The 24,565-nt window shown below is 48.7% G+C and overlaps 2 protein-coding genes and 1 long non-coding RNA gene across 8 annotated transcripts; 1 reads left to right on the plus strand and 2 right to left on the minus strand.

Moving 5' to 3' along the window:
• The first annotated feature begins 2,110 nt into the window (after positions 1 to 2,110).
• On the plus strand, positions 2,111 to 4,751 carry LOC122390038 (cyclin-dependent kinase 7-like). 6 transcript variants are annotated; one of them, XM_043382622.1, is made up of 2 exons: positions 2,111 to 2,344; positions 3,455 to 4,751. In XM_043382622.1, the coding sequence occupies exon 2, from the start codon at positions 3,544 to 3,546 to the stop codon at positions 4,576 to 4,578; it is 1,035 nt and encodes a 344-aa protein (XP_043238557.1). In that variant the 5' UTR covers positions 2,111 to 2,344; positions 3,455 to 3,543; the 3' UTR covers positions 4,579 to 4,751. The 6 variants fall into 6 exon arrangements, with proteins under 6 accessions (XP_043238557.1, XP_043238559.1, XP_043238556.1 ...); XM_043382624.1 differs by having other exon boundaries at positions 2,155 to 2,264; XM_043382621.1 differs by having other exon boundaries at positions 2,168 to 2,297.
• Positions 4,752 to 15,448: 10,697 nt separating this feature from the next.
• On the minus strand, positions 15,449 to 16,286 carry LOC122390052. Its single transcript, XR_006258060.1, has 2 exons — positions 16,109 to 16,286; positions 15,449 to 15,608 (listed from the first exon to the last, which is right to left on the minus strand). It is a non-coding gene; the product is annotated as an uncharacterized LOC122390052 (long non-coding RNA).
• Positions 16,287 to 19,324: 3,038 nt separating this feature from the next.
• LOC122390051 (uncharacterized protein DDB_G0284671-like) lies at positions 19,325 to 24,556 on the minus strand. Its single transcript, XM_043382641.1, has 6 exons — positions 24,421 to 24,556; positions 23,191 to 23,406; positions 22,255 to 22,470; positions 21,324 to 21,539; positions 20,394 to 20,609; positions 19,325 to 19,631 (listed from the first exon to the last, which is right to left on the minus strand). Exons 1-6 carry the CDS (start codon positions 24,458 to 24,460, stop codon positions 19,525 to 19,527), a joined length of 1,011 nt encoding a protein of 336 aa, XP_043238576.1. The 5' UTR covers positions 24,461 to 24,556; the 3' UTR covers positions 19,325 to 19,524.
• Between the last annotated feature and the right edge of the window lie 9 nt (positions 24,557 to 24,565).

A 24,565-nucleotide genomic window follows, 5' to 3' on the forward strand; every position in this document is an offset into this window, starting at 1 on the left:
AAATCCGCATTGCGGTCTAATACCCGTTTCAAAACATGCCGCCCCGCGTCCCCCATAGGCCGTAATGCTTAACCCGCGACCGCCTGGGGGGGTCGGATCCGACCCCCCCCCCCTCCGTTTTTCTTGAATAACTCATGAACCACTTTCGCTATCTACTTGAAACTTGGCATACCTTCTCCCCTATCAATTTGACGTCTCCTGTGCAATTTTTAAGAAAAAAATTTCCAAATTTTTTTGAGATATATCGATTTTAGTGATGTAACTACATGGCGTTTTTAGTCAAAAAGTGGTAAATGTTTAAGAAATCGCCAAAAATCAGGGTTTAAAGCAAATTGCAAATTAAGGACATGAAAAGACGCAACTCAACGATTTCTTTAAAATGGCTATCTCGGATTTTCCATAAAATGCGTTTTTCACCCCTAAAAATTCAAAAAACTATATTTTTTGGAAAACAGCTAATAAAATCCAAAATTTTGGGAATTTCCAAAAAACCGGAGTATATGTTGTAGAGCTCTATTAGAACATTAGATGCTTCAAATTTCAACTTTCTATCTTGATTTTTGACCCCCAAATTGTAAAAAATAGCTCCAACATGCATAGGGCATGGTGACGTCATAAGCATTTTCGTGAATTAGAGGCACTTCTGAACATCGCATGTGAAAACAAATGGCACCACTAGATTCCTGGGACAAAGCTCGTCTAGAAAAGTGCATTTCTATGTCAAAAATAAAAAGTTGAAAAATTGACCTTTTTTCTCAGCCCTCGTATAGCATAAACGATTTTTTATGCTTTCAATGCACACTTATCACCAGCACAGTGACTTGGGGTCACATATAACCATTACCATCGGATTCGGCGTGAAAAATAAGCCATAAAACATGCATCGCACGCCCATGTAGCAGAAATTGAAAACCGTGACCTTTCGTGACCTGACCTGACCTTGACCCGTACTTAGTATGACCCCTATACGCACATGGTACCTTCACTAGGCCTTTGAGGTCATTTTTGGTGAGTTTCGAGCAGCAGCTATCGATTCCGCTGTCCGTAAGCCTAATCATGCAAAACCCCTGAATTTGACCTTTGACCTGACCTTGACCCGAAAGTTGACCTCAATCTTAAAATCTTAAGAGTGCTTTGGGAAGGTCTCGTAGAGACCTTTCGAACGCCGCCTCGCGGGGCTCGATACGACCATTGGTTCTCGAGATAACAGGGGGGGGGGTCGGATCCGACCCCCCCCCCCCAGGCTGTCGTGGGTACGGAAATAGCCCAGGCGGTGCCGGGTTAAAGGGACCCTCCCACCTTCAAAAAAGTTTATGAATTGGCATGAAAGTGATGTCGCTGGGTTCAGAAAGAGCGAAAACAAATATCTACCAAATTTCACCGAAAAATATTCACCGGTTTTCAAGATATTAGACTTTTACTTTTGTTTACTTTTTTGGGATCTCCGCTGTTTCTAGCGACTTTATTTTAGAAGTGCGGCGTTTGCGGCAGATGCTGCGCGCAAATAGCATATACCACCGCGTGCTACAAAACGTTTTAGTCAAACATTTAAAAATCGTTAGATATTTGCGCTGACGTCACACATTCAGAGGGGTATTCCTAAGCATTAGCCCCTCTGAATCAAAATGCTGCAATTTTGAAATTCAATATTTCCGATTTAAGGCATTTCTCGATGTTGTGAGTGCCGAAACCGGTAATTGTGAGCCAGGGACCCCATTTTGGCTATCTCAACTCAAATCTAATGTTAAGGTGGGAGGGTCCCTTTAACGGCGGGAGTTTCCAGTCCCGATACTTACCGAACGCTAGGTGGCAGGACGATCGCCCGGAACGCTGCCCGTAATGTTGAAGGAATAGGAGTTTCCTATCCAGGTTCTTTCATCCATGCCAAAACCATAGCGACAGGCGTAGGTATTTTTATTTTTCAGAACCAGCTCCCAGCTCCCAAGCGCGCTGCACCAAAAACCTTTACTAGAGCAAAGCTACCAAATTTACATTATTTTACAGATATGGCGCAAATGCTACAGAACAAAGGCATGCTCAAGTGTTCAATTTGCGATCTGCAAGCTAGTAAAGCAAAAAGCTGGAACAGTGACCAATGGCAACAATAACTGATTGACCGCCAGCAAGGAAAAGGCAATTCGTGAACATTATATATAGGCGGATTCTCCTTCACTCATTCAAATCAATAGCCAAATGAAAATCGAAGATCGTATTGTTGGATCACTGGAATTGCTGTAATGTCGTTGAATGTCGTCGATTCGAAGGTCAATGCATGAGGAGGATAAGGCACGGATAAGTTAACATCAAGATTTTCTTTATAAGTTGGACGATGAGCTTTTTAAGTGTAGGTACTGGGTAGTGTATGTTGAGTGGGGTTCCATCACGGCTTTTCCATGGGTATAAGAATACCGTTTTGTATAGGCTTGGTGGAGCCTGAGCCCTACGAATATTTTCAGAATTTTAACATTAACCCTATGGCGCTGCATGGTATGAATCAGAATGGCTTTGGTATCCTAAAATTAACCATAAGAGCCCTACCAATAAATTTCGGAAAGTGACACCCGTGGGCTTTTCAATAGCTTTCCAAAAGCATACACTTATAAGTTGTAATTGCCTAACTGATGAATCTTTACAATATTAGAGTGTCAGATTAATAAATAATAGTTTGTTCATAGTACCCTGGAAACCAAAAGTGCAATAGTTTTAGCTAATACTTAATAGTAGGCAGTATGCTATGAAATGGCCTATAGGCTACATTTGTTAAGGAAAAAAGCAAGCACCACAGCCCATAGGTGGCAGAATGAGGAGGGCACCAGGGCACCATGCTCCCCTTTGGTTTTGGCATTTTAACATTAGCGCTATGGGCATTGCATGGAAAGAATGGGACCAAAAGTCGGCAGTGCCCCCCTTAATTGAAGGTGTTCCGCTGCTACTGCCACAACCAGCATTGCGATTTGTGATGACGCACAATTTGCAATGAGACTGTCAGTGCCTGTGTGCCGCAGAGTGTAGCCTGAAAATGCACTATATAGGGGTTTTATGCTTAAGTAAATCATAAAACTATTGCTATTTTCTGTGTAACTCTTGGCTTTATGTCTTCATCACTCATGAGAACTCACCTGCCCAACTCATGTGTTTGGGGCTCCCTTGGTCTGAGAGTAACCAAATGAATAGAGGAACAGAGAGTAGGGAAGGAACCCGCATAGAATGAGCTCGCCCGGTGGATGAGAACACTTCCAGTCAGGAAAGTGAGCCTAAAAGTGCTAAACCAATAAGCCACAGAGTGTAGTGATACAAACGGCAACATCGTCGAATTGGTACACAGTATCCAGTCATGGGACATGACTTCGTTAAGATATGCATTCAAGGCAACAATGAAAGAGAGCATTGCCCAGTATTAGATATAACCAGTAAGGTATATGTAAACTAACTATTTTTATCTGCTTCTTTTCAGGAAACGCTGCATAGCCTGTGTTAGTCGCACATAACTGACACCTGGAAATTGGAATCTGGTTGCGTCTGTATCACTCTTAGACAGCAGCCATGTCTGAAGACAAACTGCGCCGCTATGAGAAGATGGACTTTCTCGGCGAGGGTCAGTTCGCCACCGTGTACAAGGCGCTCGACCGACAGACCGGCAAGATTGTGGCCGTCAAAAAGATCAAGATGGGCAGTCGCGCCGAGGCCGAGGACGGCATCAACCGCACGGCGCTGCGCGAGATAAAGCTGCTGCAGGAGCTGCAGCACGAGAACGTGATCGGCCTGCTGGACGCCTTCGGCCACAAGTCGAACGTGTCGCTCGTCTTCGACTTCATGGACACGGACCTGGAGATCATCATCAAGGACATGACACTGGTGCTCAAACAGTCTGACGTCAAGGCGTACACGCTGATGACGCTGCGCGGCCTCGAGTACCTGCACATGAACTGGATCCTGCACCGCGACCTGAAGCCCAATAACCTGCTGGTGACCAGCTCTGGCGTGCTGAAGCTGGGCGACTTCGGCCTGGCCAAGTACTACGGCTCGCCGAATCGGATCTACACCCACCAGGTGGTGACGCGGTGGTACCGGGCCCCCGAACTGTTGTTCGGCGCCCAGATGTACGGCACGGGTGTGGACGTGTGGGCGGTGGGCTGCATCCTGGCCGAGCTGCTGCTGCGCATCCCCTTCCTGGCCGGCGACTCGGACCTCGACCAGCTCACAAAGATCTTCATGGCCATGGGCACGCCAACCGAGGAAACGTGGTCGGGCGTCACGGCGCTCCCCTCCTACGTCCAGTTCAAGGTGTTCCCCGGCACGCGGCTGCAGGACATCTTCACGGCGGCGTCTGACGAGCTGCTGGACGTGCTGCGCTCGCTGCTGGCGCTGGACCCGGCGCGGCGCGGCACGTGCGCCAGTGTGCTGAAGCTGCCCTACTTCAGCTCGCGGCCGGCGCCCTCCCCCGGCCACCTGTTGCCGCTGCCGGCCGAGATATCGGCACGCAAAAAGGAGGTGGACCGGCCCAGCATCAAACGAAGGATTGTCGAGTCGGCGGAGGAGTCCGGAATGGGCGGACTGGCCAAGAAACTGATATTCTGACCACTGTACGGTGTGACAATGGACCGTGTCTAGGCTGATTTTGTGACGGGGAGGGCTGGAGCGGATATTGTCTCGGTCGAACGAGCAAACTATCGTGATACAGTGCCTATTGATGTGTTACCACGCCAGTGTTCATCTCATGTGTTGTAATAAATCGCGTTGTCAAATTGTTACGTGATCTGTTTCTACCTCTCCAAAACTATTGATAGAAAATAATCCAGAAAATAATCCTGAATGACACCCGGTACACGCTTCTGCTAACCTGTGCCGCTTTATTTCTGACACTTGACGCTTATGATCTATCGTATGACACTTATAATCGTACCTTTAAGGCTCCATCACAGGGAACTCGCATGATATGACAGGGTGGTGTGGTATCGTCAGAGCCAGCGGAATACGCGGACCGATGCCGGCGTCCAGCAGCGACATCTGTGATGTCTAACTGGGCGGTAGAACGAAACTTGTCAGAGCGGTACCTGAGCCATAGATGTCGCTGTAGCCACTGATGTGCCCAGGCCCTATGCCGCTAAGAGTGTTAATGTCTTAGGTATTTGTGGTATTTTATCCATTGCACGTATCGTTTCTAACATCAGGGTGTCTGATGCCCCCTCACCCCATCCTTTGACCCCTAACTGAGCTAGAGCCTAGCGAAAAGTATGAGGGTGTTGCACATGCTGCAAGAAAGCTAGTGACACCAAATTTTAAGGTCCTAGGTCGTCCAATTTTGATTTTCGGGGATATGCTCTTACCGGATTGACCTGACCTTCACCCTCACCCATGCTTGACTGACCCCCTACATGTAGCTGACACTCGTGTAGCACTTACCTATATGAAGGATTGTGCAGTCTTGACAGAGTTTATGATGACGAGAGACACCCAGTACGAGGTTTTAACCCTCGCCGGCAAATGTCATTTTGCGTCCTTCGACGGCACAAGGGGGTACGACCCCCCTCCCCCTCGCGTTTGGCCCCTGATCGAGCTAGAGCTTCGGGGGGAAAAACGAGCGTGCTGCCCGTCACGAGAGGAAGCCGATTTTAAGGACCCTAGGTCATCGGTTGACCCTCTAGGTCAGGTCAATGACCCAAAAGCTGGGAAAATCGGGACCTGCTAGTAAGTCGTGAATTGTGGCTGCCATGGATTTTTTCGGGATGCTGATCACGAATATCGTGCTAATTTTGATCACAGATGTCTTGAAGCATTTAGAGCAGATCGGGTCAGGTCAACCAGTAGGGGTCTAGACGGGTATTCGTAGTACGTGTCAACCGCCTCTGACAGCTTCGTAACAGGTTACGAAGGCACCAAAACTACTTCGTAAATGTTCAAATAGTTGCTAAATTCGAATTCAGCTCCAAAAACTAGCCTAGAATTAGGTATGTAAAACTCGAAAAAGTGAAACTAGGTCACCAAAGGTCAATGACCTGACCTCACCTTCGGATGACCTTGACATCCACCCTAATGCATGGGAGCAACATCAAATAACATGTTTGAACGTTTGAAACCACGAAAAGCTTGCAAACGCGCGGCTAATGCGAGCCGGCATACGTCGAATCGCGATTCCGGCCAAACATGGTCTCGGAAAGTATGTCAAAGGTCAAAGGTCATTTGGGTCAGGGTCACGAAATTTTCAGGGTGGGTGTAAAATTGATCAATGCGAGGGTACTTAACCCGCGCACCGACGGGGGGGCGGATATCCGCCTCCCCCCCCTGAGGTTTTTCGCGAATAGCGGGAAAACCGCGGCGCGTAGCGCCGCGAAATTTGGTATGACTATTCCCTTATCAATTTTACACATGGTGTGCAAGTTTGAACCTCCTACCTTTCAAGGTCAGGTCACCAGGTCACTTTGAATGACCCAACCTCAAGTCACTTTTTTGCAACTTTGTCACCGTGCCAGAGCTACAGTAGATGTCGGAGGCCTTTGAAAGTCGCAGGATGTTATTAGGTCATTAGTAGCTACAATTTGTATATCTCGGAATTTTGATATCGGTGACCTAAGGTCAGGTCAATTTCGCGACCTCCCCATTATAAGTCAATGGGGGAAAAATCAACTCCCTGTTTTTACCACTAAAACGGGTCGGAATGGCCCCATATACCATACATGACTTCATATACGATCAACCTTCACTACCTTGAGGTCTGTTTTGCTGTTGGGCAGCTGTGAGGTCATGTGACGTCATCAAAGGTCACCAAAGGTTTTTGGCCAATAACTCCGTACAGGAACAAGATACAGACGCGTGGATGGTCTCATTGTGTTCAGCTCGTCAAGACGCATCGAATGATATACATGATGACCTCGAGGTCACGTGACCTGAGGTCAACCTTTGACCTTGACCTTTCGAGGTCAACATATATATCATTCGATGCGGATTGACGAGAGGATCACGATGATGCCCTTAGTTTGTTCCTATCTTGACTAATTCGAAAGTTATTCGAGAAAAACTCTCTCCATATTTAGCGCCGCCATTTTGACTTTTTCGACCCCTGTGACGTCATCTTTGACCTGACCTGAAAATGACCTTAGTAAAAATTGTAGATCTTGACCGTGCGTATCCGATGCCGTTTACCGCTTGTCGCTATCTTGCTTCGTTCTCGAGATCTCAGGGGGGGCGGTCATCCGCCCCCCCCCCCCCCCCCCCGTCGGTACTAAGTTGGCGCAGACCCCCGTCGGTGCGCGGGTTAACCCTCGCCGGTTCAGGCCATTTTGAGTCCTTCGACGGCACAAGGGGGGGGGGGGGTACGAGGACCCTCCTCGCGTTTGGCCCCTGATGGAGCTAGAGCTTCGCGGAAAAAACGAGCGTGTTGCCTGTCACGAGAGGAAGCCAATGATACCCAATTTTAAGGTCCTAAGTCATCGGTTGACCTTCCAGGTCAGGTCAATGACCCAAAAAATCGGGAATATCGGGGCCTGTTAGAAAGTCGTAAAGTGTGGCTGCTAAGTGGTTTTCCGGGGTGCTGATCACGAATATCGTGTTAGTTTTGATCACAGATGATATCGTTGAGCGTTTAGACCAGGTCCGGTCAGGTCAGGTCAGGTCAACCGGTAGGGGTCATGACGGGTATTCGTAGTAGGTACGTGTCATCCGCCCCTGACAGCTTCGTAACATGTTACGAAGGCACCAAAACTACTTCGTAAATGTTCAAATGGTTGATAAATTCGAATTCAGCTCCAAAAACTAGCCTAGAAACATGTGAAACTCGAAAAAAGTGAACCGAGGTCACCAAAGGTCAATGACCTAACCTGACCTTCAGGTGACCTTGACACCTACCCTAATGTATGGGAGCAACATCAAATCACATGTTTGAACGTTTAAAACCACAAAAAGCTTGCAAACGCGCGGCTAATGCGAGCCGACATACGCCGAATCGCGATTCCGGCCAAACATGGTCTCGGAAAAGAGGTCACAGGTCAAAGGGCATTTGGGTCAGGGTCATGAAATTTTCAAGATAGGTATAAAATTGATCAATGCGAGGGTACTGAAAGTTTCGTCGCGATCGGCCGCTTTTTACGCGAGGAATTCGCGAAAAACCTTATGGGGGGTTGCATCAACCCCCTCCCCCCCCTGTGCCGGCGAGGGTTAAAGTTTCGTTGCGATCGGCCGCTTTTTACGTGAGTTATTCGCGAATAACCTGGGGGGAGTTGCATCAACCCCCCCCCCCCTGTGCCGGCGAGGGTTAAGGTCCATCTTGCTGAAAGCCCAATTTTAGGTGTTGACCTAACCTTGACCTGACCTGTTACCTCGAATATCTTTTTTATGCAAATGTCTTGAATAGGTATAAGAAGTTCCCGTCCACTGCATGGTAGAAATGTGTTGAAATGTAAAAATGTCATGGTTGCATGTGTGCGAGCGCCGAGGTTGCAATGATAGGTGGTAGGCTTGTTGCCAATGAATTGATTTGCGAATGCACTCTTGATAATCGGTTTTCATTATCGGTAAATGCGTCGGCATGATTTCTTAGGGGATTGAAATCACTGATGAAAGACCAGGTCTGCACAGGTTGTAGTAAATCCAATGCACCACAAACACGTTTGCTTTCATTCCTCTCCGTTTTCCGTTTCTGCAATTCTGCGCAGTCATCACAAAGCGGCATTTTTTGTTTGGTTCCTAACGCAATGCCCGGTGGCTCATCAAACACTTTGCTGCGGCCCGACTGCCGCCGCCGCGCGGCGATTGTCACCGGGTGCTGTCACTCGGATGTGGCGACGCTCCTGCTTTCACTCGCCTTGAACCACGCAACATTGCTCCAGTTGATCTTCCCAGCGCTGAGCGGCGGTCACGGGACGCCCGTGCGCCTCACCTCCGGTGTACACGGCCGCCCGTGCTCCCAGTGACCCCGAGAGGTCACGAGCCGTGCTGCGGTGGGCACGGCGTAGCCAGCAGTCGTGGTGTGTTTACAAAGCTGAGCTGTCGTGACCGCGCCGGAAACTCACTTTCACTTCATTATTTTGACCCGAGTTTTACGCAAGGTGTCTGTATGCACAACGCGATAGGGTGATGGGCTTACCGTCTTTATTTTTACTCATCTATTTTGTGGGAGCTGCGGTAGGCGGAAGAATTCATTATTCATGCACACCGCATAATCTTTAAATGAGATGGCATGGCCTCCAAACTCAGCCCCCGTGACCATGGGCCCCCAGCTGAAGAGGGTTCCTAAGGCCTTTGCCCACGAATTCTAAAAGGTATAATGCTGGTTGGCTGTTTAACATCATAAAGTTTCTTGTAATATGCAAGGATAGTATTTTTCTAGATAGCTATATTAAGAGTGTTACAATCTGATACAAAAGATACGACAGGAACTGTTCAAAGCCCTTACTGGACTACTTAGCAGCCAATAAGACAAGGAGGCCCGTGTGAACAAGACAGAAAGGCCTATGTGACTCAGACTATTGAGAGCCGGAATGGGGCCCTCCACCCGGTGAAGGCTCATCAGCAGTCGGTGTGGGGTCTTAGAAAACGGCGTGGGGCCCTCAGGAGCCGATGCATGGGGACCCATGAGTCGGATTGGCACTTAACCCGCGCGGGGCTGGGGTCTCCAGCCGAACGCGCGGGGCTGGGGGGGTAAATTTTACCCCCCCCCCCTGTTATCTCCCGAACTAATGGTCCGATTTGGAAAATTCAAACGCCAATCGAAAGCTCTCATCACGAACTACTAAAAACATGTACTTAATTTAAAGTTTGAGGTCAAGGTCAAGGTCAGGTCAAGGGTACAAATTGCAAGTTTCTACAGTATCGGCCTTGCACCGTAGTTGCCGAAGAATGGAGTCATGGACTGAGACTGATCGCCCAAAACGTGTTCTTAGGCTACCAAGACAATATTCGTTGCATACAATATCATTCAGAGGTCAAGGTCAAGGTCAGGTCGGGTCAGGTCAGGTCACCAAAAAACAAAATATAGAAAAGGGCATGTGCGACCATGGGCGGCGCCACCGGGGGGGACGGGGGGGACAGGTCCCCCGCTATCGAAAGTTAGGGGGGTACAGTACCCCCCTATCGGCGAGGCCCGTTCGATAGTTGATATTAATGAATTATAGAGCTCTCCGTCGCATTTAATGCATCGTTGGTTAATCAAGGCAGGTTCTGAATAAAGATTGCTGTTGGGATGCATCGCAGGGGGTCCTGGCCATCTGCAAAAGGTGTGGAGCTGTGATGCCTGTAGTTATAAGGTGATCGGCAGGGCCTCGGGGATCGTGCCCCCTTTTTGGGGCGCCAGGCAGGGTTATTACTTATTACCTCCCCACCCCACTGCCAGACCCCATTGCCGATAAAACCAAGTTCACTGAAATTCCATAGATTTCCGTTACTATATGAAAATTTTCCATTCCTAATTAGTCAAATTCAAGCATGGCAGTTCTACCACAGGAACCATTTGTAATCTATGCCATTTAACCCCAGCACTTGTGGGGAGAAGTGTTCGGATAGATCACAGGCAGGACCAAAAAAGCACGCAGTAGCCCAAGACCTTAATAATTGGATATAGCATCGGCTCCCTCTCGTCAAGGGGTTCGATAGCACTCGTTTTTTTTTCTGCAAAACTAAGTTCGGTCGGCGGTCGAACGGCTGGGGGTCTAATCGAGCCCCCCATCCCTCCCCTTCTTACGTCAGCGGCTGTGAAAATGCCATTACCAGCTGTTGAAACATGGCAGTTGCTTTTGCATGAGTGCACGAAAGGGTTTTAGGTCCATGATACGTGAAAGGTTCTACATGAAAATTGAGATACACCAGCTTATCAAATTGTGCTCACTGTGGTGCGCTCGGTTTTACCTTGACTAGTCTTTGAATTCTGGGGTGAAACAGACCAGTCAATAAACCTGTTCCATAAGGAGAGCCACTAATGCTAAAGAGATGTGGGATGACGTTTCCAGAGACCTTCATTACCTCCCAAAGGGGGTGCCCCGCCATTTGCCAATCCCTGCTGTAGTTGTTACGATTGGAGGGTGAATATGAGAACGATGCAGGTCGTGCCAGCTCGATCATGACGAACACAATGGTGCCGACATCACAGCTCTACTGCCATTTTTGACGAAGTTAATCAACAAGCACCGGAATCCTACCCTGGGGCATTTCACCTGCAGAGGTCGCCGGACCTGAGACCCTTTCACTCAATTTTTTCAACGGTGCATGCGCTCGTTTTTCCCGCGAAGCTCTTGGCAAGTAAAATCCATCAGAAAGTGTGATCAAATAACGGCTGGTGACCTTCCATGACCTAGCATGGCCTTTTGAGTGACCACCGATGACATGACCACTGACGGCTAGCCATTAGCTGCACCCTGCCCGTTGCATATGGATCAGGTGGTGATGTCATGATTCTGAAATTATATTGCAGTTTTGGCGCACTTGTCAGAGCAGAAGACATTCCCACTTTTCCTCCATGATTCCCGAGTGAAGCCCTGAAGCTGACCAGACGTAAGATCGAAAATTTGAAAGTACGAAACGTAAGAATAGCTGGCACTGCTACTCATACCTAAGCAATTCGCAGCTTGTAGGAAACCAGCTTTGAGTTGGCAAGACTGCAAATTTTGATTTAGAGTCAAGGATGCTTGAAAAGGTGATCGATCTTAGGTGTCCTAGGATAAGTTTGGAAACGGGATGCACCATTCGATGTGTTTTGGGCCTTGCCAAGTTTCGCGGCGTTACATGCCTCGTTTTTTTTTTTGCATACACGATCAGTATCTACTTTTGGGATTTTCGATTTTCGGTCCCCGTCCCCCCCTATCGAAAACCCGTGGCGCCGCCCCTGTGTGCGACACATGTTTTATGGGTCATTTTCCTCATAGAATTCAATAGGCACACTCAATAAGTGATATGGACCATCTCTGGATGAATTTCGGGTCGAGGTCAGGGATCAAGGTCAGGTCAAGTGAGGTCAAATTTTGAAGTTGGTTGTTAAGGCCTAAAAAGGTGTCTATCTGATGCAGTTTTTCACGGCGAATCGAATGGTGCTATTTTTGTTTCCGTACAAGGTCTAGAACTTCCAAAAAAGTCATTTCTCAAAAAATTTGTGTGGCGTGACGTCATAAAATTTTGAATAACTCCCACATTTTTGAACCGATTCTTCTAAAATTTGGTATGTAGGTGCACATAGACCACTTCTCTGACATATATTCCGGTTTTTTCGATAGACTCAAAATTTTGGATTTTATAATGATTTTCCCCAAAAAATCAGTTTTTTGAAAAAATTTAGGCCAAAATCCAAAATTTTCAAAAAACCGAGATAGCCATTTGATAGACAAAGTAAAATTACGTATAACCTTTTTTGTTACGTCTTGATTCCTTTAAAAATGAAGATGTTAGCGTCGTTTGAACTTTTGCCGTTTTTGAGGCGAAAATGGCGAACATGACGTCACTAAAACGTCAATTTCTCAAATATTTTCCGACGGATTTCGCTCAAATTTTCAGGGAACGTGTCAAATTGATGTAAGAAAAGGTACTGAAAGTTTGGCGGCGCTGCGCGCCGCCGTTTTTGAGATATCGCAAAAATTCGCGAGGGGGGGTAAAATTTACCCCCCCAGTCCCGCGCGGGTTAAAGGTTCGTTTGAGGTCATCAGAGGCCTCCGTGAGGGCACTCAAAGCTGCCGCAGAGACTTATGGTAAATGTTAAAAACGTGAAAATCGACATTTGATGACCGTCATCGATCTGACCTCTGACCTCAACTAAATGTCAATCCACGTATGAGCGTGCGCAGTGCGCACGGAACAGGTCAACTTCACCCGATAACGCACGATTCGCGTCTCCAAACAGACACGGCGCCAGCTGGGCAGCTCCGCGTGCAGTGGGTCAGGGTCGAGAAGCTCTCGGAAGCTGTTTGCCCGCCGCTGACGCCACTATTTAGCCGGGAGCCGCGACCTCCCAAGTGGAAGTGTGAGCTGAACAAGGCCGCCAGAAGTGAGCCAGGTAAATAAGGAAGATTCAAGATACTCTCTGCAAAAACCGCACACACCATACGGAATAAATGAAATGGGTAGCTTAGCTATGTTTCCAAGCCTTTCGATAAACGCTGTTAAAAATATCTTGTTTATAAATAAAGTTCATAAAGCATGCACATTATTTGTATCATTGGCGCAGCCAGGGGGGGTTCAGAGGGCCAGCTGACCCCCCATCCCCGAAATTTCTGTAAGGCGCCTGCTCTGCATGGTCTGAAACCTTCGGTGAAAAAGTATGGATAGCGCGCGCGCGCGAGATAGAGAGAGAGAGAGAGAGAGAGAGAGAGAGAGAGAGAGAGAGAGAGAGAGCCAGAGAGAGAGAGAGAGAGGGAGAGAGAGAGAGAAAGAGAGAGAGAGAGAGAGAGAGAGAGAGAGAGAGAGAGAGAGAGAGAGAGAGAGAGAGAGAGAGAGAGAGAGAGAGAGAGAGAGAGAGCTAGGGCCCCAGGTGGACGAGGCCCGGGCCCCCGTGTGGATGGGCCCGGGCCCCCGGGAGAACGTGGCCCGGGCCCCGGGTGGACGGGGCCCGGGCTTCCGGATGGATGGGGCCCGGGTCCCCGGGAATACAGGGTCTTGGCTCCTGGTAAGTGAATAGTATAGTGAATGGTAAGTGATCGCCGCTTTTCAAAGGCCACTTTGACAAGCGGCGGTCACTTTTACTTTTTAAACATTTACTGGACGTAAATGTTTAAAAGGATCTACCTCATGCTAAGGCTATGCATGCATTTATGAAATTTTATCTCCTGCAAATCTCCTCCATAGGAATCTGCCGAGTCATTGTAGGAATCCTTAACCGAGCAATGAAGGCCTACCAGTACGACTTAACCGTACGGCGAACAAAGGAATAAAATCAATGGGTTTGATTACTTTCACTGATAAGCGGCCGCAGCACAATCAGGTATTTTGGCAGTTGGGATCGACGCAGCGGCCTCCTCTTGGCATTCCGATCTTCACTTGATCTGATCTACTACAAGTCCCTCTTCCTCCGTCAGTGGTTCCCGACTCTTCCGCCTTCTTCTCGATCAGGCAAGCCACTAGTTTCCGTCCGACTACTGAATTGACCTCGACTGACGGGGTTTGGCCGATGCAAACTGTGAGAACTGGCGAGAAAGTCGATCACGTCCCGTCAGACCCGGCTCGATCAGTCCTTCCGGTGGACTCACGTCACGCTGGCGTGTTACACTTCGCAAATGCATGCTGCACAATGTACATATGTTAGCTTATATCACTGCGCTGTGATAATTGATAGTGCCATTTCCAGCGTATAGGTCATACGACCAGTCACGAATTCAGAGAATCACGAAAGGTTAGGACATGCTGCAATATAGCGTCGTGACCGGTCAAAATGTTTGCGATGCTGACTTTTCATTGTTCCCATGCATGAATCAGAATCTGAACGGCAATGCTGCAGGTTCCCAGGCCTCAGGGCAAGGTAGTTGCAGTTTTGACAATGTACGAGGTATCCATTGATTCAAGCGAGGCCTTTGGACGCTAAGCTGAATCGTCATGTCCAAATCTGAATAGAAGATCTGGCTCCACACTCAAACAACTATCTCCATGTTGAAGATTTTTCATAGCAATCTCGCTGTTGATATTATCTGGGGGATTTTGTCAACATTTTCGTTAAAAGTTATGCTTGCAAACAACGTGTAGTATCGAGCATCATTTGTGCAATATTTGTGATAAGGTAAACGTTGTCGTAAACGTTTTATATTTCTACCATAAAAGTGTTTCGATAAGGCCCGTTGCTTCGATTAACATGGGACATTGGGACAGGCATCAATATTGCAAGAGCATGGGATTCCAAATAAATGATGTTGAGTCTCCTCCCCAATACAAGCATAGTTTCTAAATGAATTTGATCTTGCATGGGTCAACATTTTTATTGGTTTTAGTTTTCTTCCAAGCAGATCTTGGCATGCCCTAGTGAAAAATCCTACAGGGTAGCCCTGTATGGTTGACCCTACAGGATTTTTGACGAAATTGTTACCAGGGTTCCTACAGGGTGTCGTACAGGGTACCGTGCACGGTGTCGTGCATGGTGCCGTGCACGGTGTCGTACAGGGTACCGTGCACGGTGTCGTACAGGGTGCCGTGCACGGTGTCGTACAGGGTGCCGTGCACGGTGTCGTACAGGGTACCGTGCACGGTGAGGTACAGGATACCGTGCATGGTTTCGTACAGGGTACCGTGCACGGTTTCGTACAGGATACCGTGCACGGTGTCGTACAGGGTACCGTGCACGGTGTCGTACAGGGTATCGTAAAGGATCTCGTACAGGGCACCACACTCGCCATTCTATAAGTATTCCGCATCTTGTTATTGTGCTGAGCCGCTGTTGAAAACAGCGGCTCAGCACACCTCCGACTCGGGCATCTCCGACTCGGGCATCTTGAGCCGGTTGACCAGGAATGCTAAAAAGACCCACGAGTTCCCGCGTTACCGACAAAGTCAATATTCGGAATAAATGTATTTCTGGGATAAATGCACAGCCATTTCCGGGTCACATCCCGTCACATTACGACACACGTCGTCGCGTCGCGGCTGCCGCTCCGTCCATCGATCTACGAATCTCGAGTGGTGGTGTCGCCCGACGATCCTCGCATCCTGCGTTCCTGTAACAAGGTGGATATTCACATGTTACAATGATAATATATTGATTGAAGGGACCCCTGCCGTCGAAAGTAACTAATCGGCATAAAAGTGATACATACAACGCGATACAAAGTGATCGGCATACCTACAACATTGTTTTGATGTTGTATCACAATATTGCATATCAATCTCCTATCAACCAAATATAACGCAAATTCAACGTGAAATAAATGCTGGATCGATGTCGAAAAACGGTTGATCCTCAATGTTGACAATCAACCTGGATTCAACCAATTTTTAATATTGAATTAATGTTGTGTGCTACTATGTAGTAGCGTCGACGCTACTAATGCGCTCTGGTATCTGATAGTAGACATTTAAATGTCTATTTTTTCAGCTATTTTTTTCGATCAGCTATTTTTGAGTGAACGTTTCGACGCCGTTTTTTTGTCTGTAATGCTGCAAATATTGAGAACAATTTTTTATTGTTACACATCAATACAGCATGGCAGAAACTTACCTTCAGGTCGGAAGAGGAGACGGCAGATGACATCGCACGGCACACACTCGACACTTCCGTCGGCTCTCCGCACATCGCGAGCGGGCAGTGAATGGGACGGACGGAATGCGGCGGAGGGGGACGCGCGCTCCCCTCTCCGCCCCAGGCGAGGATCGGGACGCCCGCCGCCGACCGTACGGTCTCTAAAACGGACAGTGGTCGTTAAATTCCAGTCGGTACAGTCTCTGAAAGATCACCACAGCGCACAAATGCACACTTTAGTCCCCGAATAATATGTAGGGGAAAGTGGGGTAAGACGGTCAGGGTAGGTAAGACGGGCACCCCTTCTGCAGACCAAACCAATAGCGCTACGAGCAAGAAAAGTTAGGACCAGAATTGCCTTTCCCACTACACACCACCATTCAAGTCTGGTGAATTTGTGTTCAGTCGATAATCTTTTATTTTGATTTCTTTAAAACACTCATTTCATTGAAAACATCCATAATGTATTGTGCAAGCTTTTGTGTACAGCACTATAGAGTTAAAAACTCGCAATCACTTGTGGTACACTCATATGCCAACAGTGTTCATTTACGGCGGATTTGCTTTGTCTGCATCAAATTGTCCACAGCGAAAAATCGTGCTGAACTTCTGACATTGAGTTTGGGGTAAGACGGGCAACTATGAACCCAATGGGTCTGTAATGGTGAAAATATTTTTGTTGCTGTAGGAAAAAAGAAGCATTTCTAATAAGAATATGTTCGATTCCGATACTCACAGACATGTTAGCAATATTCCTTCGGCACAGTTTATTCTCGAATAATGAATGTGAAAAACGGTTCTACATGGCTTCTGAACTAGGGCCTATATAGGAGCATACGCCTTCTGCACGAATCTCGTATACTGCCATTTCCGAAGCACTTGAGACCAACGAGCGACTGTATAAATGCGGCTAATCTCGGGCATTTGTTGCGAGCTGCGCTGATCGGTGAAAGAAGCTGGCCGTCTTGCCCTACCCATGTGACCGTCTTACCCCATGGGGTGGGGTAAGACGGGTTTTTGCAAGGTTTTGCAAAAATAGCTGCAGTTTATTTGTTGAATCAGGTCTAAGTCTCATCTTCTGGCAAATGAAAGTAAAATGTCTGAAAAAGGTTTTCACCCAGTTTCCCGTTTCTATGATGTTTCTAACCGGCCGAAAAATGGCTCCAAAGTTAAGGTGCCCGTCTTACCCCACTTTCCCCTACAGTACAGCAACGCGTCAAATTAAGATGATAATGTTATGAAAGGATTAGGGAGTTATGAAGTGAATCGATTCTTTTATAGGGATCAATTCACAATTCGTAATTCCCTATATATCGGGACAATGTTGACAACAACATTCGAATGTTTATGTCCCCGCCAGTTCTAATAATGAGCAGTACCGTCCTGAGGAGATGAATAAATCCCGGTAGGTTGCAGATTGAGAAAAATGTCCATTGTCCAACATATCAACGCACCGGGGCGAGGCATTTCTCCCTAGGTAGGTACTCCTCAGTCCTCAATCTCATACTTTACTTGACAGGTGCATCGTTTACAACTTTTCTCCACGTAGTCCGTGTGGAGCAAATGATCGCATTTGCTTGAGAGTTCAGCGAGCTCTTTAATTATGATTTATGCGAAAAACGATTAGCGGGAGTAGCCTTCAATGGGATCAGCACATTCTTGTAAGATTCTTCAATCTTACCAGAATCAGCATTCTCGCGAGAATCTGCCTATGCCAGATTCTTATAAGCTCTGTATGATGTTGGCCAATCTTGTACAAGCTCTGCTAGGCCTTGCAAGACTGTCTTCAAAATCTTATAAGATCATGCAAGATAGTGAAGATTCTGGTGAAATCTTATAAGACTTTTTCACACACACACACACACACACACACACACACATACTTGTAAAGTGTGAATTATGAGGACACCGCACGTAGGTCATATTCGAGGACACATCGAAGACTGCGTTGGATTGACTCCTAATTTCATATGAATCATTGGCACAGTATCTGATATTACGTATTGACTGTTGTTAGCTTTGGGCCCATTTGAACTGGTGTTATGTGACGTTGACCATCCGAGGACAATAGGCGAGATCAGAGGACAGTGTGTGGAGTCGTCATACAGATAGGCGAGATCAGAGGACAGTGTGTGGAGTCGTCATACAGTACATGGTTTCTGAGAACAGAATGCGGAGTTGCCAGACAAGACATGATTTCAGGGGACATCACAAAATTTATACTCGCGGGATGACATGTCATCGGATAAGGTAAGCGGTATCGAATATTAAACCTCGCCGGCCGAAGGGGAGGCCGCCCAAAAGTTTTTTTTCGCGATAGTTTCGAACACGCTGACGATGGCGAGCTGAAACTTGGCATACCTGACCTTTGATTCAAGCCGCATCTTCTGACATCAACCGCATTTCATTCGACACGCCAGACTAAGGCGAACACGATGTTGTGAAAATCGCGGCTGTGATATATTTTTTTTGCGTTTTTATTCGCCAAAAACCGAACCCATCTCTTGGGGCACTTGACCTGACCTCAGAGGTCACCGGTTGACCTAGGACCTTAAAATCGGGTACCAATCTCTGCGTCTCGTAACGGCGCACACGCTCGTTTTTTTCCGCGACGCGCTAGCTCCATTAGGGGCGAAACGGCGAGGGGGTCGCACCCACCCCATTCGGCCGGCGCGTATGTAGAAAACCAATAGGTCCGGCTCCGGCGAGGGTTAAACCAGGCAGTTGCTTGGGTGCCTCTCCACCCAACGCATGCTGGGGACCGGGGGGCGTTAAACACCCCCAGCCGATAACTCAAGCACCACTAATCGCAGCTAGACGGGCGAGACAGTAAAAGAAAGCTCGGGACAAGACACGTCTGATGAGCACTCAAAATTTGAATTTTGAAGTCAGGGGTCGGGTCAAGGTCAGGTCAACTACACGACATTGGGAACTCAGCAGTTTGGGTTTCATGACCTTCTGTGCTGGGCACTTATTATCATAAACGTGGTCATAATTGCGCAACATATTACAATTAAGTGATAAATGTGTGTCATGTTGATGCAATGGTCAGTTAATCTAAGCCCGGATTAAGGTGTTTCTCTAAAAGTTCAAGGCTTTGTTTCGTGCTACCTATAATACCGGTCTGTGTAATTCAGCACCGGCCGGACGGCGCGGGGCGAGACCTTCCGTACATAGATACAAAAAAAGCGAAAAAAAGGACAGATGCTGTATTTGCCACAAAAACGGTGAAGGCCGGACTGGGCGCCGAACTGGGCGCCGGACTGGGCGCCGGACCGGGCACCGGACTGGGCGCCGGACTGGTGAAGCCCTTTTCACCTATCTGAGCGCCCGTCTCTGGCGGGTCGTAATCATATTGTGGACCTGGTACTTTACATCCTTCCAAGTCCGCTGTTTTAGGTCCGGCTCTTCAGCGATAGCTGACGAGCCGGACGAGCCACAGCTTGTTCAGGTTTGCGATAAACGGGCTTCACCATAGCTGACGGCTTCGGTTGGCGACCTCCTGTAAAAGCAGGAAAAACAATTAACTGAGGATACCAAACGTCAAAAACAAAATATTCATCGAACTCTCCGCATTGTAGCTTCCCCAGCACATAACGTGAACAACATCGACATCAAAATATTTTTCGGGTCGATGAATAGTGCCAGCATGCGAGAGAGAGAGAGAGAGAGAGAGAGAGAGAGAGAGAGAGAGAGAGAGAGAGAGAGAGAGAGAGAGAGAGAGAGAGAGAAAGAGAAGAGAGAGAGAGAAGAGAGAGAAGAGAGAGAAGAGAGAGAAGAGAGAGAGACAGAGAGAGAGAGAGAGAGAGAGAGAGAAAGAGAGAGAGAGAGAGAGAGAGAGAGAGAGAGAGAGAGAGAGAGAGAGAGACAGACAGAGACAGAGACAGAGACAGAGACAGAGACAGAGAGAGAGACAGAGAGACAGAGAGACAGAGAGACAGAGAGACAGAGAGACAGAGAGACAGAGAGACAGAGAGACAGAGAGACAGAGAGAGAGAGAGAGAGAGAGAGAGAGAGAGAGAGAGAGAGAGAGAGAGAGAGAGAGAGAGAGAGAGAGAGAGAGAGAGAGAGAGAGAGAGAGAGAGAGAGAGAGAGAGAGAGAGAGAGAGAGAGAGAGAGAGAGAGAGAGAGAGAGAGAGAGAGAGAGAGAGAGAGAGAGAGAGAGAGAGAGAGAGAGAGAGAGAGAGAGAGAGAGAGAGAGAGAGAGAGAGAGAGAGAGAGAGAGAGAGAGAGAGAGAGAGAGAGAGAGAGAGAGAGAACTCACGAGACGTCGGCGTAGCCACCGGTCCTGGCAGCGTCATCATCCTCGTGAGGACGACGGACTGGGCGCCAGACTGATCGTCGGGCTGGGCGTCAGACAGATCGTCGGACTGGGCGTCCGACTGGGCGTCCGACTGGGCGTCCGACTGCGCGCCGGACTGGTGGCCCCCTGCGAGGCTACCGGTCTCCGACACGGTGGCAGCCTCGGAACCATCTGGACCTGTCCGCGCACAAAATCACTTGTAACAAGGGACCACGAGCCGACCGAACCATTCAACACGTAAGCCTGTTCGAAACACTCGGAAAAATACAATATAGAGACAGGAACAAAATATGGGGTACGGAGCACCGGAAACGCATTTAATGTTCATGGACGTACGCAACAGTTGGAAATGTGTGCTACACCATTGTATTAATCATAAAAAGATAACAATGTTATACTCGTCCGGGCCGGGACATTAAGAAGAGCTGAAAATGTCCCGTAGCTCAGTTGGTAGAGCATTGGACTCCCGGTAGTGAGAGCCCGGGTTCGAGACGCTCCGGCGCTCGATATTTGAGACTCCTGACGGGGATGGTCTGCGGTTGGTGGGAGCAGCCGCAGCCAGTTGAAGTCAGTTGAGTGGGACAGGCCGTGTCCGGCTTTGAAGGGCACGTTAAACTTTGGCATCTAAATCCTCCCGTTACCCGGAATTGCACGATCGGACGGTAGGGGTCGGGGTCTACGCAACAAGCTCTGCTTAGCGTGGGCTCCGGCTCTGTCAATCCGTCCATTCAAACATTCGAGCTAAATTTATATAAAAAAATGTTGGCGACAGAACAGAATTATTGTGAGCGGAGTAACATGAGGTAGGAGGGCGTGTTGGAGAAACAGGAAAACGACCAAAACAGAAAGAAGGTAGAGGGAGAGAGAAAGGGAGGGGAAGGAGAGACTTACGAGACGTCGGCATAGCCACCGGTCCTGGCAGCGTCATCATCCTCGTGAGGACGACGGACTGGGCGCCAGACTGATCGTCGGGCTGGGCGTCAGACAGATCGTCGGACTGGGCGTCGGACTGGGCGCCAGACTGGGCGCCAGACTGCGCGCCGGACTGGTGGCCCCCTGCGAGGCTACCGGTCTCCGACACGGTGGCAGCCTCGGAACCATCTGGAACTGTCCGCGCACAAAATCACTTGTAACAAGGGACCACAAGCCGACCGAACCATTCAACACGTTAGCCTGTTAGAAACACTCGGAAAAAATACAATATAGAGACAGGAACAAAATATGGGGTACGGAGCACCGGAAACGCATTTAATGTTCATGGACGTACGCAACAGTTGGAAATGTGTGCTACACCATTGTATTAATCATAAAAAGATAGCAATGTTATACTCGTCCGGGCCGGGACATTAAGAAGAGCTGAAAATGTCCCGTAGCTCAGTTGGTAGAGCATTGGACTCTCGGTAGTGAGAGCCCGGGTTCGAGACGCTCCGGCGCTCGATATTTGAGACTACTGACGGAGATGGTCTGCGGTTGGTGGGAGCAGCCGCAGCCAGTTGAAGTCAGTTGAGTGGGACAGGCCGTGTCCGGCTTTGAAGGGCACGTTAAACTTTGGCATCTAAATCCTCCCGTTACCCAGAATTGCACGATCGGACGGTAGGGGTCGGGGTCTACGCAACAAGCTCTGCTTAGCGTGGGCTCCGGCTCTGTCAATCCGTCCATTCAAACATTCGAGCTAAATTTATATAAAAAAATGTTGGCGACAGAACAGAATTATTGTGAGCGGAGTAACATGAGGTAGGAGGGCGTGTTGGAGAAACAGGAAAACGACCAAAACAGAAAGAAGGTAGAGGGAGAGAGAAAGGGAGGGGAAGGAGAGACTTACGAGACGTCGGCATAGCCACCGGTCCTGGCAGCGTCATCATCCTCGTGAGGACGACGGACTGGGCGCCAGACTGATCGTCGGGCTGGGCGTCAGACAGATCGTCGGACTGGGCGTCGGACTGGGCGCCAGACTGGGCGCCAGACTGCGCGCCGGACTGGTGGCCCCCTGCGAGGCTACCGGTCTCCGACACGGTGGCAGCCTCGGAACCATCTGGAACTGTCCGCGCACAAAATCACTTGTAACAAGGGACCACAAGCCGACCGAACCATTCAACACGTTAGCCTGTTAGAAACACTCGGAAAAAAATACAATATAGAGACAGGAACAAAATATGGGGTACGGAGCACCGGAAACGCATTTAATGTTCATGGACGTACGCAACAGTTGGAAATGTGTGCTACACCATTGTATTAATCATAAAAAGATAGCAATGTTATACTCGTCCGGGCCGGGACATTAAGAAGAGCTGAAAATGTCCCGTAGCTCAGTTGGTAGAGCATTGGACTCTCGGTAGTGAGAGCCCGGGTTCGAGACGCTCCGGCGCTCGATATTTGAGACTACTGACGGAGATGGTCTGCGGTTGGTGGGAGCAGCCGCAGCCAGTTGAAGTCAGTTGAGTGGGACAGGCCGTGTCCGGCTTTGAAGGGCACGTTAAACTTTGGCATCTAAATCCTCCCGTTACCCAGAATTGCACGATCGGACGGTAGGGGTCGGGGTCTACGCAACAAGCTCTGCTTAGCGTGGGCTCCCGCTCTGTCAATCTGTCCATTCAAACATTCGAGCTAAATTTATATATATAAAAAAATGTTGGCGACAGAACAGAATTATTGTGAGCGGAGTAACATGAGGTAGGAGGGCGTGTTGGAGAAACAGGAAAACGACCAAAACAGAAAGAAGGTAGAGGGAGAGAGAAAGGGAGGGGAAGGGGAGACTCACGAGACGTCGGCATAGCCACCGGTCCTGGCAGCGTCATCATCCTCGTGAGGACGACGGACTGGGCGCCAGACTGATCGTCGGGCTGGGCGTCAGACAGATCGTCGGACTGGGCGTCGGACTGGGCGCCAGACTGGGCGTCCGACTGCGCGCCGGACTGGTGGCCCCCTGCGAGGCTACCGGTCTCCGACACGGTGGCAGCCTCGGAACCATCTGGACCTGTCCGCATACAAAATCACTTGTAACAAGGGACCACGAGCCGACCGAACCATTCAACACGTAAGCCAGTTAGGAACACTCGGAAAAAACAATACAGAGGTAGGAATTGAAATATTGGGTATGGAGCACCGGACACGCATTTAACCCAAGCCGGCACAGGATATTTTGCGTCCTTCGACGGCACAAGGGGGGTTGGTACGACCCCCCCCCCCCTGCGTTTGACTCCTGATCGAGCTAGAGCTTCGCGGAAAAAACGAGCGTGCTGCCCGTCACGAGACGAAGACGATAATACCCAATTTTAAGGTCCTAGTCATCGGTTCGCCTTCCAGATCAGGTCAATGACCCAAAAATCGGGAAAATCGAGACCTGTAAAAAAAAAAACTAATCTAGAAACATGTAAAACTCGAAAATTGAACCGAGGTCACCAAACGTCAATGACCTGACCTGACGTTCAGGTGACCTTGACATCCACCCCAATGTATGGGAGCAACATCAAATCACATGTTTGAACGTTTGAAACCACGAGAAGCTTGCAAACGCGCGGCTAATGCGAGCCGACATACACCGAATCGCGATTCCGGCCAGACATGGTCTCGGAAAGTAGATCACAGGTCAAAGATCATACGGGTCAGGGTCATGAAATTTTCAATGTAGGTGTCAATTGATCAATGCGAGGGTACTGAAAGTTTCGTCACGATCGACCGCTTTTAAAACGAATTATTCGCGAAAACCCTTAGGGGAGGGGTTGCATCCCCCCTGTGCCGGCGAGGGTTAATGGTCATGCACGTACGCCACATGTGGAAACGTGTGCTACACCATTGCCTTAATCATAAAAAGACAGTAATGTTACCCTCGTCAGGACGGGACATCGAGAATAGCTGAAGATGGCTGGCGACAGAACAAAAATATTGTGAGAGGAGTAAGATGAGGTAGGAGGGCGTGTTGGAGAAACAGGAAAACGACCAAAACAGAAAGAAGGTAGAGGAGAGAAAGGGAGGGGAAGGAGAGACTTACGAGACGTCGGCATAGCCACCGGTCCTGGCAGCGTCATCATCCTCGTGAGGACGACGGACTGGGCGCCAGACTGATCGTCGGGCTGGGTCAGACAGATCGTCGGACTGGGCGTCCGACTGGCGTCCGACTGGGCGTCCGACTGGCG

The sequence above is a fragment of the Amphibalanus amphitrite genome, unplaced genomic scaffold (assembly GCF_019059575.1).
Source record: "Amphibalanus amphitrite isolate SeventyFive unplaced genomic scaffold, NRLGWU_Aamphi_draft 000380F_arrow, whole genome shotgun sequence".
NCBI lineage: Eukaryota > Metazoa > Arthropoda > Thecostraca > Balanomorpha > Balanidae > Amphibalanus > Amphibalanus amphitrite.